This window comes from Curcuma longa, chromosome 9 (assembly GCF_044706935.1).
Source record: "Curcuma longa cultivar G26 ecotype Majalengka, Jawa Barat chromosome 9, ITB_CL_G26_1.1, whole genome shotgun sequence".
NCBI classification, from domain to species: Eukaryota; Viridiplantae; Streptophyta; class Magnoliopsida; order Zingiberales; family Zingiberaceae; genus Curcuma; species Curcuma longa.
In genome coordinates, this window is record NC_133869.1 from 6,710,020 (window position 1) to 6,726,364 (window position 16,345).

Consider the following 16,345-nt stretch of genomic DNA (forward strand, 5'->3'; position numbering starts at 1 on the left):
TTTGTCTGATACTCATGATGAACATATCGAGTTCACATGATACTGTCGGGCATTATAGACATCATGATCGCAGACATATCACATTCGCTTGGTATAGTAAGTAAGAATCATCAATGGTTAGAATTATGGTACACCTGCAAGATTACTTGCAATTGGAGCCCCTTATCGATGAAAGAGCTCTCTATCGATTAATAGGACAATGTTTGAAGTCTTAAAACACTTAGTGTTGGAACTCCTAATACTGCCTTAGATTCACCTTTAGAAAATATTTGATATTCCAACCATAACTGTGTGCCATGAGCAGAAGATTAAGAATGGGCAAGCACCCTTGGTCGAAAACTATCGAGTAAAATCTCAAACCATGAGATCATTTTGTGTACTCCAAACCAAGCTAGCACAAAGAACTGGTTGGTTGCAGCTTACCTCAAGAATGCCCAACGAAACTGGTGCCTTGCCATTGTGAGAATATGCTACATGCCGTTGCCGACTTGCTAAAGCATGCAGTTGCAATGGAAAGTAGGTGTTGAAGTAAGCAAATGTAAATATTGTAGCTTACTTCTCAGACATGGATGGGCTTGGTGGTTGAATTGAGTGGTTCGTGCAGGATCAGCTGGCTGAAAGTTTGGTGAGCGTTTTCCCTGAGCATGAACAGAAAAGTAAAAGATCGCACACTCCCTACGCAGGAATTACCCTGTTCAGGTTCGAAGGGACTTTCTCAGCCAGCCGACCGTCATCCATGCTCAAAAGCTTGGATGACTTGTCGACTGGCACCCCTGGTGCAATTTCCCGTCAATCAACAAGCCAAGAGAATAGAAAGCAACAGGAAATATAGTTGTTCATTATCTAGCAATAGCACTAACAGAACAAGAGATGTTCCCACTTAACTAGCAAACATGTTCTTACCAACATTGATAATAAGAAGATTTTTCCATGATAATCATGGACCTTATTGTCAACTCCACTTATCTCGTCCAGTTACGTACTCGACGCTTTCAGACACTGCTGCAAAAGAAAAGAAACAAAACATCAGAAAATCAATCTTACACAATACATTAAAAAATGTGTAGCACAAGGCTAGCCTATTTATCATGATGGTACTATGATGACTGACTAGATATTTCTCTTTAGTGAGCAATGAATAGCTGTTTTGAGATTCTGAAAACAATGATCCATGACCAGAGATAGGCACATGAAGCATTTTGCAGCAGCTATATATGTCTTGTGAATTTAGATAGAACGTATGCTATTGAATCTTGAGGAGTTTGATAAAAAGGTCAGAGAAACAGATATGATATTAAAACAAGCATTTGTGCATAGGCATCCGCATTTCATTCTGCTTCGATGTCAATCAATAGAAATGGAAGCCTAGCATGGAAGGTGTAAACACTCTGGAGCTTGCAAAGAATCTTGATGCATTGTGAAAGTTTATGTTGTTGCAAATAAAAACATGGAAAAATAGGTCATATTTCACTAACTAATAAAAAGCTTATTTTCAGAATGAGCCAAACCATTTTGATACTGAATAAAAAGCTTATTACAAGCAAAAGGTGAGGCTTTTGCAAGCCATTACTAATCTGAAAATTCTTGCTATCGTTAACGGACAACTTACAAAAAATAAAATTGCCAGGTGTTCTGCAGATTCAATGTACATCTGCAAAAACAATATTTGAAAATTTTCCAATATTGCTAGCACCTAAATCAGAACTTGTATGTTTGACAATATTTCAAACTATGCAAATGTAATAAGCTACACCTGCAAGGATAATAAACTAAAGTGCAATTTTGAAGGTGTATGCCTGGAAGTGCATGAATGCCAATTATAAAGAAAAAGGTGGGATTTTTGCAAGTTACTAAAAAAGGACAGTTCGATGCACAAAACACCGGCCAATACGGAGTCCTGGAGAAGATCGGATCACATTGGGTCTATTGTACATAATCTTATCCTACATTGTAAAAGACTATTTTCTATTTTCGTAACTCGAACTCATGACCACAAATTCACATAGCAATAACTTTACCGTTGCACCGTGGCTCTCTTTCATTACTAATATGATAATTCTTGCTATTATTAATAGACAAGTTGTCAGTCAACCCCCAAAAGCTAGGCCTAACATTGCTTGATGATGACAATGTCAAGATACATCTTTCTATGTGTTCAGCTGATTGAAGTCATTTATAAACATCCCCTTTCAATTTTTAATCAGCAAGACCTATGTTATGACCACAGTAAATGAACCACTAACCTGGAGGAGTGAGTAGTATAACTCTCAGGCACAATATCTCCCCTCTCAATTACTAATATGATAATTCTTGTTACTATTAATAGACAAGTTGTCAGTCAACCCCCAAAAATTGGACTAACATTGCTTGATGATGCCAATGTCAAGATATATCTGTCTATGTGTTCATCTGATTGAACTCATTTATAAACATACCCTTTCAATTTTGAATCAGCAAGACCTATGTTATGACCACAGTAAATGAACCACTAACCTGGAGGAGCGAGTAGTATAACTCGCAGGCACATATATCTCCCCGCCTACTTCACCATGTTGTTCCCCAGTAACAGTCTTTTTGGCAGAAAGGAACTCAGCACTCATTGCATCCATTCCATGCTGCAGAGCTTCTTCTGCTGTCCCATATCCATGTTCCTCAGCGAACTTCCTAACATCCTCTGTTATTTTCATAGAGCAAAACTTTGGCCCACACATAGAACAGAAATGTGCCACTTTAGCACCTTCAGATGGGAGGGTTTCATCATGAAAAGCCATAGCTGTCATAGGATCTAAGGATAAAGCAAACTGGTCCATCCATCTAAATTCAAACCTTGCCTTGCTCAATGCATCATCCCATGCTTGTGCATGTGGATGACCTTTTGCTAAATCAGCCGCATGGGCAGCTATCTTATATGCTATGACACCTGCTTTCACATCATCTCGATTTGGCAACCCAAGGTGTTCCTTTGGTGTTACATAACAAAGAAGTGCAGTACCAAGTGCTCCAATATTTGCAGCACCAATAGCTGATGTAATATGATCATACCCAGGAGCAATATCGGTTGTCAAAGGACCAAGAGTATAAAAAGGTGCTTCATTACACCATTCAAGCTGTTTTACCATATTTTCTGGAATTTTGTGGAGAGGAATATGCCCAGGACCTTCATTCATGACCTGCACAAGGATAAAAACAGAAATTTCAAAAACATTGGAAAAAGATACCTACATTAAGAGAGTCGGGTGTATCCCTAGGAAAGTGCAAAAATTCAAGAAATATACATATAGCTAAAAATCATAAAAAAGAAGATATTTTAACTTATACCTGCACATCCTTTTCCCAAGCTCGACGAGTCAGCTCCCCTTGGGTCAGGAGTTCTGCAAATTGAGCAGTGTCATTGGCATCATAGATTGATCCAGGTCGCAGTCCATCGCCAATAGATAGTGATATATCATATTGATTGCATATATCTAATATGTCATCCCAATGCTCATAAGCAAAGTTCTCTTTGTGATATGTAAGGCACCATTTTGCATGGATTGATCCTCCACGTGAGACAATTCCAGTCATTCTTTTAGCAGTAAGAGGAATATATCGAAGTAAAACACCAGCATGAATTGTAAAATAATCCACACCCTGCTCAGCTTGCTCTATCAGAGTTTCTCTAAAAATTTCCCATGTTAGGTTTTCAGCAACACCATTCACTTTTTCCAAGGCCTGATAGATAGGAACAGTCCCAACAGGAACAGAAGAATTCCGGAGGATCCATTCCCGGGTCTCATGAATATGACGACCTGTCGATAGATCCATGGCAGTGTCAGCACCCCACATTGTCGCCCATTGAAGTTTATGCACCTCTTCCTCGATATTGCTCACCACAGCAGAGTTCCCAATATTTGCATTCACTTTCACCAGGAAGTTCCTCCCAACTATCATTGGCTCCAACTCTAGGTGCTTCTTGTTAGAAGGAATTATAGCACGTCCACGTGCAACCTCCGATCTCACAAACTCTGGATCAAGCTTCTCACGCGTAGCACAGAACAACATCTCTTCGGTTATGATCCCCTGTTTGGCGTAGTACATCTGTGTGTATCTTGGTTCACCCAATAGCTCCCGCCTTTCCACCCATTCTTTTCTTATCTTGGGAAGTCCTGTTGAATCAGTAAACTGTAATTCTAAGCAACATTCTCTATAAACTCAGGCATATTATAATGAATGAACTATAAGTGGAATCTAACAAGACATATTAGATTTCCCTTTTTTGCCAAAAGTATAAGAACCTCATACCGTAAATGCATGATACCTAATATTTCCTGAATTATTTCTTCATAAACTTTGAACCCACTTACAAAACTTCTAAAGATGCCTCTTTTTGAGGAAATTGGATTGGTTTGTCACCAAAGAGATCCATAGAAAGAAATATATATACATAGCATCGAACATGAACCATCTCAGTTTTAAAGGTGTTGCAGCAGTTACACAGTGTTGCTTGCTGCTTAATTGTAGATGCCATACCAAGCAACTTATTCTATCTACAACAATTTATTGAACCACTCTCGTAAGTTTCTCAAATACGTAAATCATGCACCTTATTTATCAAATTACTAAATCATGCACCTTATTTATCAAATTACTAAATCATGCATCAATTTCCCTAAATACTCCTTTGCCTATCCACTTACCTAAACCAAACCTGAAAAAATAAACTAGACCATGAAAAAAAAAACAGAGAACTTGTGGCCAGGTGGCTGCTCGACCAAGCAACCATGATTTTGTTCTTTTATTTTATTTATTTCACCTTCAGTTTGTTTAGGTAAGTGGAGGTGGAGGGATATTTTGGGATACTAGTATGTAATTTAAAAAGTATGGAGTGTGATTTGAGTATTTGAAAAACATAGGTATGTGGTTGAGTAAATAACCCTTCTATCTAAGCAGAAAAATTATCACCTATAAATTTTGCAACACAAGGCATTAAATTAACACTGTATCAAAACTCTTGCTCTTCATGATATAGTGATGCAAGAGCGACATACTTCATCAAGTTAGTGCACTCACCCAGCTGCGGATTTACATTTTGTGGCCCACTAGTATCATATGCATCAAAGTACTGCTCCTCTCCAGATAGATGTACTCGTCTGAAAGGAACTTTAAGGATGTGACCTGATTGCTCATGAACAATTTCTCTGCAAAGTAGATAAATATTAATAACTGGATATTATATACATGGAGCAATCAGGCTTAAATTCCTTCCAATATGTAAATGTTCAGTTGAGAGAACAGTTTCATACGTGAATTCCTTTGTACTCTTTGGAAAACATTGTTCAAAAGAAGGAAGTGGAAGAAAATCAGGAGCAGCAGGATCAACTGTGTGCTTCTTTTGTTTGGCTTTTGTAGATTCAGTAACTGAATGATCAAAGGTCAAGGTGGCTTTAGGCCTAACAACGAAATTATAGCACAAATCCTTGTTCAATCTCCGAGAAGCATCAAATCCAAGTGGAAGAGCAGGTCTTGACAATCTGGAAGCAGCATGGCTGCTCCTTCCACTTGCCACAGAGGCGGGCGATAGTTGCACAGTTATCATCTATTAGATTTAACCAAAGGAAAAGTAAATCCACTTACTCTCTTGCATAATCTTTAAAAATAAGCTCTATGTGACAACTGATAGTTGCAGAGATAACGTTTTTTTTTTTAAATATACGGAAAAAAAACAAGTTCATCCACATCATAATAAGCTAAAACAAAAAAGATATATATTGCAATATCATTTTTACAAGTACGCAACCTCAGATCTAGTGAATAAGCTTCAGTTTATCTGAATCAAGAGCATAGAAAAATTAAACTAAAGTATCAGCAAACTTTAGCAGATCTTGGATAACTTGAAGAAACAAAAACACGTGAATTCAGAATTGGTGAGAAGGAGCACTTAACTAAACAGAAACAGACCAAACAAAATATTTTCTTTTGCCTTTGTTAGAAAAGGTCCCAGGCAGCTAAAACCACAACAGACTCATCATCCCATCCCATCCCAATCTCAAAAAGGAACACAGATTGCAAAAGAAACACTCCCTCGCAATTCAAATCAAGGATTTATGGCTGGACCGCCAAATGTCGGCAGCTCGGAGATGTTTCAGTAATCAGCGACAACACGACGAGCGAAAGACGCGCGTAGCGATGCGCAACAATACACGAAGAAGGCAAGTTGGGATCACGTACCGCGGGAGGAGGGACGATCAACAAGAGACTGCGGCAGTAGCGGAGCAGAAAGGAGAGACGATGGGAGAAGAGGGTTTGAGTGGACTGTAAGATGCCCTTTCGACTCTGCTACCGTATTTATCCATCTCCTTCGTGACTTATGTCGCGGCTGCTCTATCACACATCAGCGGAAATGTTCAAGAGGAAGAGGAAGATATTTTCTCCAGAGAAGTGAGAGGATCGCTCCATAAAATCGCGTACCATATCGCATTATCGCTTGTTTATTATTATATTTATTTATGAAAAAAATCGGTTAAACGTCTTCGATTTCACGTTTATTAATGAGGAAGATATTTATTTTACGTACGAAAAGTGAGACGGCGGAGCGGCTACGGCAAGTGCCAGCACTCGACTCGACCTGCTAAAAGTTTAAAAAAATAAATAATTTTTTTTAGGAAATGCATATTTACTTTTTTTTTACACATTCGAATCTAATTATTATTATTATTATTATTATTTAAAACACAAAATTACTAAAATGTTTTCTTGATGCAGGTAGGGGTGAGTATTCAGTTAAAACCGAACCGAACCGAACCGAATAAATCGAAAACCGAATAAATCAATTTTGTTCGAACCAACCGAACCGATCGAATTTCCCAATAAAAACCGAACAAATTGAACTGATATTTTATCGATTAATTCAGTTTTCGACCGAATTAACCGAATTAACCGAATTAACCGAATTTTTTTAAATATTATAAAAATTTTATTAATAAATTAGAGATTTATATATTTATTTACTTAAAATTTATAAATTATTTTTTTAATTTAATTAATTCGGTTTAACCGAATAAGAAAATTTAAAACCGAAACCGAACCGAATTAACCAATTTTTTTTTTAAAATAACCGAACTTCCGAAATAACCGAACCGAATTAAAAATTCGGTTCGGTTTGATCGATCTATTTGGTTTAATCGAATTTTTGCTCAGGTCCCAGGCAACTGCTCAAGGTCTCAAGATATTGTCAGAGGCCATGAAAGTTGAGGGTGGTGCAGAGGTGAGATGTTTTTCCTCATTACTTCAGACTTGGCCAGACATCGTGTGGCTTAAATTTTTTCATTAAAACTTGATTATGGTCATACTTCTGGTTCTAAAAGCTTCTTTGTTTGTCTTCAAACAGCGAGTCTGAGAGTTGCTGAGCAATACATCACAGCATTTGACCGTGTAGCAAAAGAGGTAAAACAAAATTATAAAATAATTCATTGAAATCCTTTTACATTGAAGAGTTTCTGATTTACATTCATCTCTTTGCACAGGGAACTACCCTTCTACTTCCGAGTGCCATTGGAAATCCATCTTCCATGATAGCTCAGGCTCTAACAATTAGGGGTGAGTATTCGATTAAAATCGAACCGAATAAATCGAAAACCGAATAAACCGATTTTGTTCGAACCAATCGAACCGATCGAATTTCCCAATAAAAACCGAACAAACCGAACCGATATTTTATCGATTAATTCGATTTTCGACCGAATTAACCGATTTTTTTTAAATATTATAAAAAATTTATTAATAAATTAGAGATTTATATATTTATTTACTTAAAATTTATAAATTATTTTTTAAATTTAATTAATTCGGTTTAACCGAATAAGAAAATTTAAAACCGAAACCGAACCGAATTAACCGAATTAACCAATTTTTTTTAAAAAAATAACCGAACTTCCGAAATAACCGAACCGAATTAAAAATTCGGTTCGGTTTGATCGGTTTATTCGGTTTAGCCGAATTTTTGCTCACCCTAGATGCAGCAACCTCTGCATCACTCCAAAATCCAGCAGAAGCACAGAAGAACAAAGTCGACCATAATGTACAGTAATTTACAGAAAATCCAGTGATTTTCCGAGGATTTAATGTACATATCACCAAATCTCAATCTTATAACTCGACAAAGATTTAGGGATGATAGATGGGAAATATAAAGGCATGTATACTAGGGGTTATCTCGCTGGGGAAATTCTTTGGAGATCTCAAACTGTTTATGAGCTAGACGAAAAAGTTTATCGGCTGTACGGGAAATCATCTCTTCGGCGGCGAGCGGATGTCATTTCGACTGGAGGAAATTTGGATATTCTGAATCTTCAGTTTGGAGGAAATTGCAATGCTGTCAGGAGCCTGCCTCCAACTGGAGAAGATTTCCAGGCCTCCCTTGCATGAATATGGTCAGTTCTGCAGGGGCTACCACTAATTTCAACCATGCTTGCAACTCTTCGCCTTCCACCTTCTCCTTTTCTGTTCATGAATAAGAATCAAAACAAAAGAAAACTGGAAATATGAGCTTTGTGTTACTTGTGGCAATTACAGACTACAAGTTACTGGCATCCATCTGGGAGTAAGTTAATCCAAGATCATTTATAAGCAGTTTTAGAAAGTAAAAAAAGCGAAGGGTAACAATGAGAAAACCTTCCAGGTAAGCACCAAGACCCTCGACCACAGTAGGATTGGCTCGTACCACAGAAAGAGCAACTTCAAGAGCTGACTGCAGGAGTGATTTAACCTCCTTTTGCACAAGGTCAACAAGATGACCCTAAAATGAATTCCAGTTAATTCTAGTCAACTTGCAAGCCAAATGAATATTTAAGAGGGAGAGAGAGAGAGACAAAGGACCTGATCCCTTCCCCAGGAACCGATTCCAGAATCATCAAAGCCACCATTTGATAAGGTTGCCAATGATACTGGACCAATGTTCTGATTAAGCCCATATTCAGCTACAGCCTTGTAGGCAATGTCTGTAGCACGTCTGATGTCATCCAGGGCTCCAGTTGACACACGGCCTGAGTAGACAACTTCTTCTGCAGCACGTCCACCAAGGAGAGTGACCAAGCGGCCCCGCAATTCATCGATAAAAAGCAAATATCTGTCCTCGGTCGTAGGAGGGGTATATGTGAAACCCAACGCACCACCTGACCTTGGCAATATGCTTAGTTTCTGAAAACAGAAAAGTGGAGCAATTCAAGTTGTTTCAGACTAGAGAGACTCAGAATTTCACAATAGAGTATCAAAAATAACAGAACCTCTACACGTGGTTGCCCAAGAAGAAGTTTTGCGACAGCAGTCCCTACAACTGCATGGCCGGCTTCATGCCGTGCAACGACTGCTTTTTCTCCTCCTTGCAGCTTGGCATGTTTCTTCTCTATGCCCTAAAGTAGATTATCCGGCCCAGGCCCATTTATTCCGTCCCAATCACACCCCTCTACCGGCCTAGTAAGGAGAGGAGAGTTCATAGGCGGGGACGGTACGCTACACGGGTTAACTTGATTGGGCTTAAATTCAGTTGAACCGCACCTACTCCACAAGACTCCGCGTCTTCGTCCCATTGCTTTCGCTTTCGAATGAATGGAATTGATCTCCGACTTCTTCTTTCCTTTCTAATTCTTATTCAAATTAAGTTCAGATAGATCCCACGGAACTAATTGGTTGCGAAGCTTGGTTAAGAAAGATAATTGGTTGCGAAGCTTGGTTAAGATCTAACCCTTTGTTCTTGGATAATGGACCGCCTTAGCCCTGGTTCTCGCACCCGCGTGAGATGAGGCACCCCGAACTCGCCCCTGACTTTATCTATAGTCATTTTGGCTAGGGAGAGGACCGTCCCTGTTATCCGTTCTATGGAGTGGGTTCATTACCGCTCCGTGGGTCATTCGGTATGTTGGTAGCCGTCAGTCGGTAGGACGGAGAGCGAGTGGGCAGGCCCGTAGGAAGGGTAGGCAGATCAGTGGTTAGGTAGTGGGACTCGCCTCATCACTTCCGGAGGCATAGTCGGTCAGTCTGGCCCCTTCTAGGGTTTCCCCAGATTCCCAGTCATGAGCCCTCTCTTTGGTGTCCCTCTCCTGCCTGGCCCTATGTACCCCAAACCCCGCCCCTTCACTCTAGGAGCTCGCCTTGGCTGGCTCCTTTTCTCGGCTCCCGGATGATGGGATGAGTTTAGGGCGGGCCTCTAACCGCCTTGCCCTGGTGGGAGAGAGGTGGCATGAAGCCTAGGCCGGGCCATCAGAGGAGAGACGGATCCATTCGCAATTCAGCCATTTGTTACGAGCCAGCCACGAGCGAAGAAAAACACAAAAGCCGATGACTTCGCCGAGCGCCTCACATAATAAAACGCAATCTCGAGACCCATTTCTATAACTTCATCCTTGTCGCGAAAATGCCACTTTAGTAGGGACGATTTCGATCATGCACTGTGGACCAACTCCGATTTCGCTACTTATCCCTTCCCTCGGGCACATGAGGGGAAATGGCCTCATCTAATTCGCTACTATACTTCCACCTAGCCATACCGATTCACTTCGTTCCAATAGCGTCACCATGGTTACCACGGGGTCCTACTCATTGATAAGCAGAAAGAGCACGGCATCTTAGTCCAAAGAAGACCAGGCGGGGGAGTACTGCATCCTACGCTTACTGAGTAGCCGCATCATTAGCGCGGATAGAATGAGCCGGGTTAGCTCCGTAGATTGGGACTGGTGGCGTCGTTATACTCGCTCCTTCGCTCCTCGTTATCTACTGCTTCCTTTCTTCGGTTCTCCGCCGACGTGGTTAGGGCTCGCCTTCCCGCCTCTTCCATCCCAGTTCGAGCTCTACTAAGGTTCCAACCTTGTCAATGGGAAATGCCATGAACTCGCTGCTTACAAGAGCTCATCGAGACTAGTGAGACCCATCATATCGTACCAAGCAATCAAATAGATGATGATTGGAATGCTAAGCAGAGAGATCATCTGATATGACAGAATCTCGACACTTGACTGCATGATGTCATCTGTACAATTGAGACATTGCTTGCTATCGTGCCAACTAACTTCTATGATGGGCATGATCAAACGGGGGACGGATGGGAATGTTAAGTGGATTTAGCAATTGTCTCGGGATAGGTAGGGAGGATAGCTAGGGAAAGGTCCGGCAATCAAAATACAATAGCAAGGTCAGAGATGGGGAATCCGCGCTGACAACTATAGTGTGGGTTGGGTCTGATACAAAGGAGCGGAGCGCCAAAAACAGGAACATCCGTGATCAATGGGGATGATCCGGGACCGGGTGTCCGTAAGTAAGCATAAGGAGGACTTAAGAGAGAGAGCAATACGGGTTATACGTCGCGGGCCACAGCACAGTGAAGATCCTGGGATGGAATGAACTCTCGCCATGAGCTCTTCTCTTTTGGAAAGCATTGAAAGAAGTACTTTTGGAAAGCAAAACCATTGATCTTTTGGTGGCAAATTCACTCCCTTTCTCGAGCCTGGGAACTTCGATAGCGTAGTAGAAATCGACCAAACTCAGGCCTCACTCTTCTCCGGATCTATCATTCTATTCCTTTCCGCATTCCTTTCTTTCTAACACTATGCTCATCTTAGCACTCTTCTTATATATGTATATTCTTAGTTGAGCCCGCCTATATAGAAGTAATTTCAGGTCGAAAAGTAGCTTTCGAAGCGGATAAAATACCATCTTATTACTACTAATATACGTAGTCAAGGGTGTCTGCAATAAGTCGACGTAGAAGTTGAATAGCTTTTGTAGGTGTACTTACTTTAGTTCGGCTCATCCTTCCCCGAAGTATTCGAGAAGGTTCGGGTGTACAGTTGTACGGAATATTGCCTTACGGATTTATATTTATTTTAGGGGTAAGTATATTTATTAGGGCTTAGTCGTAAATAGCCCCTTTGGCTAAGGAGATAAATAGCCCCAAGAAGATAAATAGCCCCAAAGGCGTAGACTAACTGTATATAATATAAGATAAGTACCTCTGCTATGCAGAGCATATAAATAGCCTTTGGGGCTATTTACGACTAAGTAGAATAAACCGCCTTACTATAATATAAAGACCTCTGCTATGCAGAGAAGAGAAATAGCCTTTGGGTCTATTTTCGACAATTTACTTTTATATTAGGCCCAAAAATCTAGTAAAGGAGATAAATAGCCCCTTTGGCCCTACTTACTATAATTAAGTTCTAATCCGCCTGTATATAATATAACTCTGCTACCCCTGATTAGTCGTAAATAGCCCCAAAGGCTATTTATCTGCTCTGCATAGCAGAGGTACTTATCTTATATTATATACAGTTAGTCTACGCCTTTGGGGCTATTTATCTCCTTTACTAGATTTTTGGGCAATTTCTTTATATTTATTTTAGGTCAATATCTCCTTTATATTGATTTTAGGTAAATATCTCCTTTATATTGATTTTAGGCTTAGTCGTAAATAGCCCCTTTGGCTATTTATATGCCTCTGCGTAGCAGAGGTACTTATCTTATATTATATACAGTTAGTCTACGCCTTTGGGGCAATTTCTCTCCTTTAGTCGTAAATAGCCCCAAAGGCTATTTCTTCTACTCAGCATAGCTGAGGTCTTTATATTATAGTAAGAGGGATTAGAACTTAATTATAGTAAGTAGGGCCTTTGGGGCTATTTATCTCCTTTCGTAAATAGCCCCTTTGGCTATTTATATGCTCTGCATAGCAGAGGTACTTATCTTATATTATATACAGTTAGTCTACGCCAAAGGGGCTATTTCTCTCCTTTAGTCGTAAATAGCCCCAAAGGCTATTTATCTGCTCTGCATAGCCTTTGGGTCTATTTTCGACTCCAGCCCAAAAATATAGTAAGTTATAGCAGAGGAACTTATATTATATACAGGCGGATTAGTCTACTTAGTCGTAAATAGCCCCTTTGGCTAAGGAGATAAATAGCCCCGAGAAGATAAATAGCCCCAAAGGCGTAGACTAATCTGCCTTACTATAATATAAAGACCTCAGCTATGCTGAGTAGAAGAAATAGCCTTTGGGGCTATTTACGACTAAGTAGAATAAACCATCTTACTAAAATAGAAATATCTCTGCTATGCCTCTTTGTGAGTCGAAAATAGACCCAAAGGCTATTTATATGCCTCTGCGTGGCAGAGGTACTTATCTTATATTATATACAGTTAGTCTACGCCTTTGGGGCTATTTATCTCCTTAGCCAAAGGGTCTATTTTCGACTCAAAGAGGCGTAGCAGAGGTACTTATCTTATATTATATACAGTTAGTCTACGCCTTTGGGGCTATTTATCTTCTTGGGGCTATTTATCTCCTTTGGGGCTATTTACGACTAATCAGGGGTAGCAGAGTTATATTATATACAGGCGGATTAGAACTTATATTATGAATGCAGGGCCAAAGGGGCTATTTATCTCCTTTATATTTATTTTAGGGCGATAAGTACAACCTACTTTGGAAGTTCCAAGAGTACTTGGTTAATTTCGTCTTGCCCTCTAAAGGGGTGCAGCCCTACATATCTCGCTTCTATAGGCCCTTACTATATATTGGGTCTCTACATTCCTTGCTTCTATACCTACGGCCCTTACTATATATTGGGTCTCTCTGCGGAAAGTCCAAGAGTACTTGGTTAATTTAGTCTTGGTTATTTTCCTCGTACGACTACCTAAAAGAAGGAGTGCTCTACCTACGGGCTGAAAGGGCTAGGAGTCCTAAAGGAAAGGGCTTTATGGAAGTCGGTTATTTTCCTCGTGCTAATTCTAATTCCAAGGGTTCATTCAAAGAAGGTAGGGACTAGAAAGAAATATCTGCAGCTCTCCTTTACCCCAGGGGTAGCGTACGAGTCTGTAGCTGTTGCTTCCTGGGCTATTGACGGCTACCAATCCCCGCTCTATCTCTTCTGAGTCTAATGGGATGACCCGAACTTCGGACTTCGGTGTCCAGAGGATCCATCTCCTCGACAGGTATAGAGAATAAGTGCTCCAAACCTTATCCTGTAGTAGCTTTCTTTTCAGCCTCTCCTAGTGTGAATGCCTTGGTCCGGAGGCCTTCTTGCACCAGCTCTTTCAAGACAAAACAAATTGACTGTTTTATCACCTAGGCTGAATGTGTTCATGAATTTTGGCGTAGGGTGCCAGTCTTATTAAGCGAAGGGTTCCAGACCAGTACCAGGTAGTATAGCGGTAGGGTGCCAGTCTTATGTTGGTTCATTTCCAGTCCTTTTTGGCCTAAAATAAATATAAATGTGGTTAATATTTTATACGCATACATGTGAGGTATTTAGTTTTCCCCCTTGAGGTTGGCAATAAAAGAACCGTTGGTTAATTTGTTATGTGTAGATCAACTTATCTAGGCTGTTGTGCGTTCTAGCTTTGGTTAGTTTATCTCGCTTGTATCACACATGCGAGCAAGCTAAGGTGCCTTCTATCGCGGGCTAGATAAAAGTAAGGGTTTATCCAAGCCCAGGTTATGTCATTTAGCAGTGGTATGGCTGATTGTTGTGTTTTATTCCCCTGCTAAAGACTTCCTAAGTTTAGAATTGAACCCTGGTTGGGTGATTTATTTAGATTTGGCGTAGGGTTCCCGTCTTATTAAGAACAGACTTTACCCGGTGAATAATTTTAATGCATTTTGGCGTAGGGTACCAGTCTTATTAATTATTTTATAAAAGAATTGTGTTTTTTCTTAATAGTGTAAACTAGTCTAGCGTAGGGTGCCAGTCTTATTAAGACAAGGGTGCCAGACCAGGAACCGGTAGTTCAATATGAGCTGGTATAGCGAAGGGTTCCAGGTAGTTAAATCAGAGCTGGTATAGCGAAGGGTGCCCTTCTTATGAATGGTTTTTTCTTTTGGGTGGAAAATGGATATGGGGCATTTTTAGTGCAAGTCATGTCAAGTATCTTCTAGAACTCAATTCTCTTCTGTCTTGCTTGCTGGAATGAATGGATTCAAGTTGATCGAAAAGGCCCAAATCCAAATATGGCCACCCAAAAATCAGTATTTGCTTCGCAATAGTGGGGCTGCGGCCCCCGCGAAAGCCGCGGTTGCTGTAAGATCTGAATCCGTAATATCATTCAAGCTTAAACGCAGACGTAGATCTTTCTTTTGAATCTCCTTCACTTCAGGGCAGATAACGGGAATGCCACTATCCTATCCGCTTAAGGAGTGAATGGGGACCTATATGAAATAAGAAAGAAAGATTCCAAGAAAGACAGAGAGGGGAACCTTGTTTGGTATGTAATTACCGTTAGCTTCCAACTCCTTCTTAAGCGCAGCATTGGAGAGAAGTAGGCATGGTGGCCAACCAAGGCAGTGAAATCGAGACAATCAATCAATCGGAAGAGAGTTTTGTTAGGAGTCCGGGTTCCATCCTATAAGTTGAAGGAAGGGAGCAAAGGAAGTTCTCTTTGCCCTGAGTCTTGGGTTCAGTGAATAGGGAAATTAGGTTAGTATTATTCCCTAGCTGAGGGCCGATCGAAGTCAAAGGAAGCCTCCCTTAGTCCATTGCTTTTGTCCTAGAATCAGGGGTAAGCCATGGCATGATTCGGAATCGAAAGGTGTTTACGAAGAAAGTAGGCGCCTCTAAGTCAGCTTGGATCGAAGGAGAAGGTGAGGCATTTAGATCAGGCATGAATGAAGCTTGCCTTTAGGACCTCTCTCTCTGGATGGATGAGAGACCCTTGCTTGAGGGCACGAAGGAATTAACAAGAGAATCAGGGGCAAATCATATAAGGTTTTTAATTTATCTTAAGTTAAGGAAGTTCGTGACCTAATAGGAGTGCTTACTATATATTTGCCAAACAAGCAGAAGGTTACAGGCAAGCCGAAGACGGGGTAGTGTACTTTTATCCGCAAAGAATGGGATTGACAGCTTTGGCATTCGACTTTGGGAAATAGAATAGATAGAATAGATCGCTTACCCTGCTTTGGCATGCCAGAAAGGAAGCATTTCGCTGTGGTTCAAGATCATTGATTGAGTAGATCCCGAGACAAAGAGAGTTGAAGTGCTCCGAGGGGGAATAGAGAAAGGCAGTTCCGGGGGTTTGCTTAGAGGCAGAAAGCCTAGAAGAAGCCTAGAAGTCATAAGGAATAGGGAATAGGCGCTGTACCGGCAGCGAACTCTAAGGTTTGGCTTTTGATTGACTTTCTTTAGAAATATAAGAGTAGGGTCGCATTTCGAGTGCTTGGTTAGATCTCCTAATGTAATGAACGAGAAGATGCGGTGAAGACTGACTAATCGCTAAGAGCTCATCCCAGAAACTCGGGACGGTTGAAAGACGGCATGAAGTAAGAAGTAAGCCAAGTTCAGTGATCCTCGAGAATGAACTATCAGGCCTAAAGCCTAGACTAGAA

General features: G+C 40.6%; 2 protein-coding genes across 2 annotated transcripts in view; both read right to left on the minus strand.

The window, feature by feature from the left end:
- Positions 1-810: 810 nt before the first annotated feature.
- Positions 811-16,345, minus strand: part of LOC141834869 (uncharacterized) — a 26,187-nt gene continuing 10,652 nt past the window's right edge. Inside the window, 1 exon segment of the mRNA XM_074722252.1 lies at positions 811-1,002. Coding sequence (XP_074578353.1) covers positions 993-1,002 — 10 coding nt within the window. The 3' untranslated portion in view covers positions 811-992.
- LOC141834999 (ATP-dependent zinc metalloprotease FTSH 7, chloroplastic-like) lies at positions 8,066-10,550 on the minus strand. Its single transcript, XM_074722413.1, has 5 exons — positions 10,521-10,550; positions 9,261-9,386; positions 8,854-9,174; positions 8,650-8,773; positions 8,066-8,478 (listed from the first exon to the last, which is right to left on the minus strand). Exons 1-5 carry the CDS (start codon positions 10,548-10,550, stop codon positions 8,354-8,356), a joined length of 726 nt encoding a protein of 241 aa, XP_074578514.1. The 3' UTR covers positions 8,066-8,353.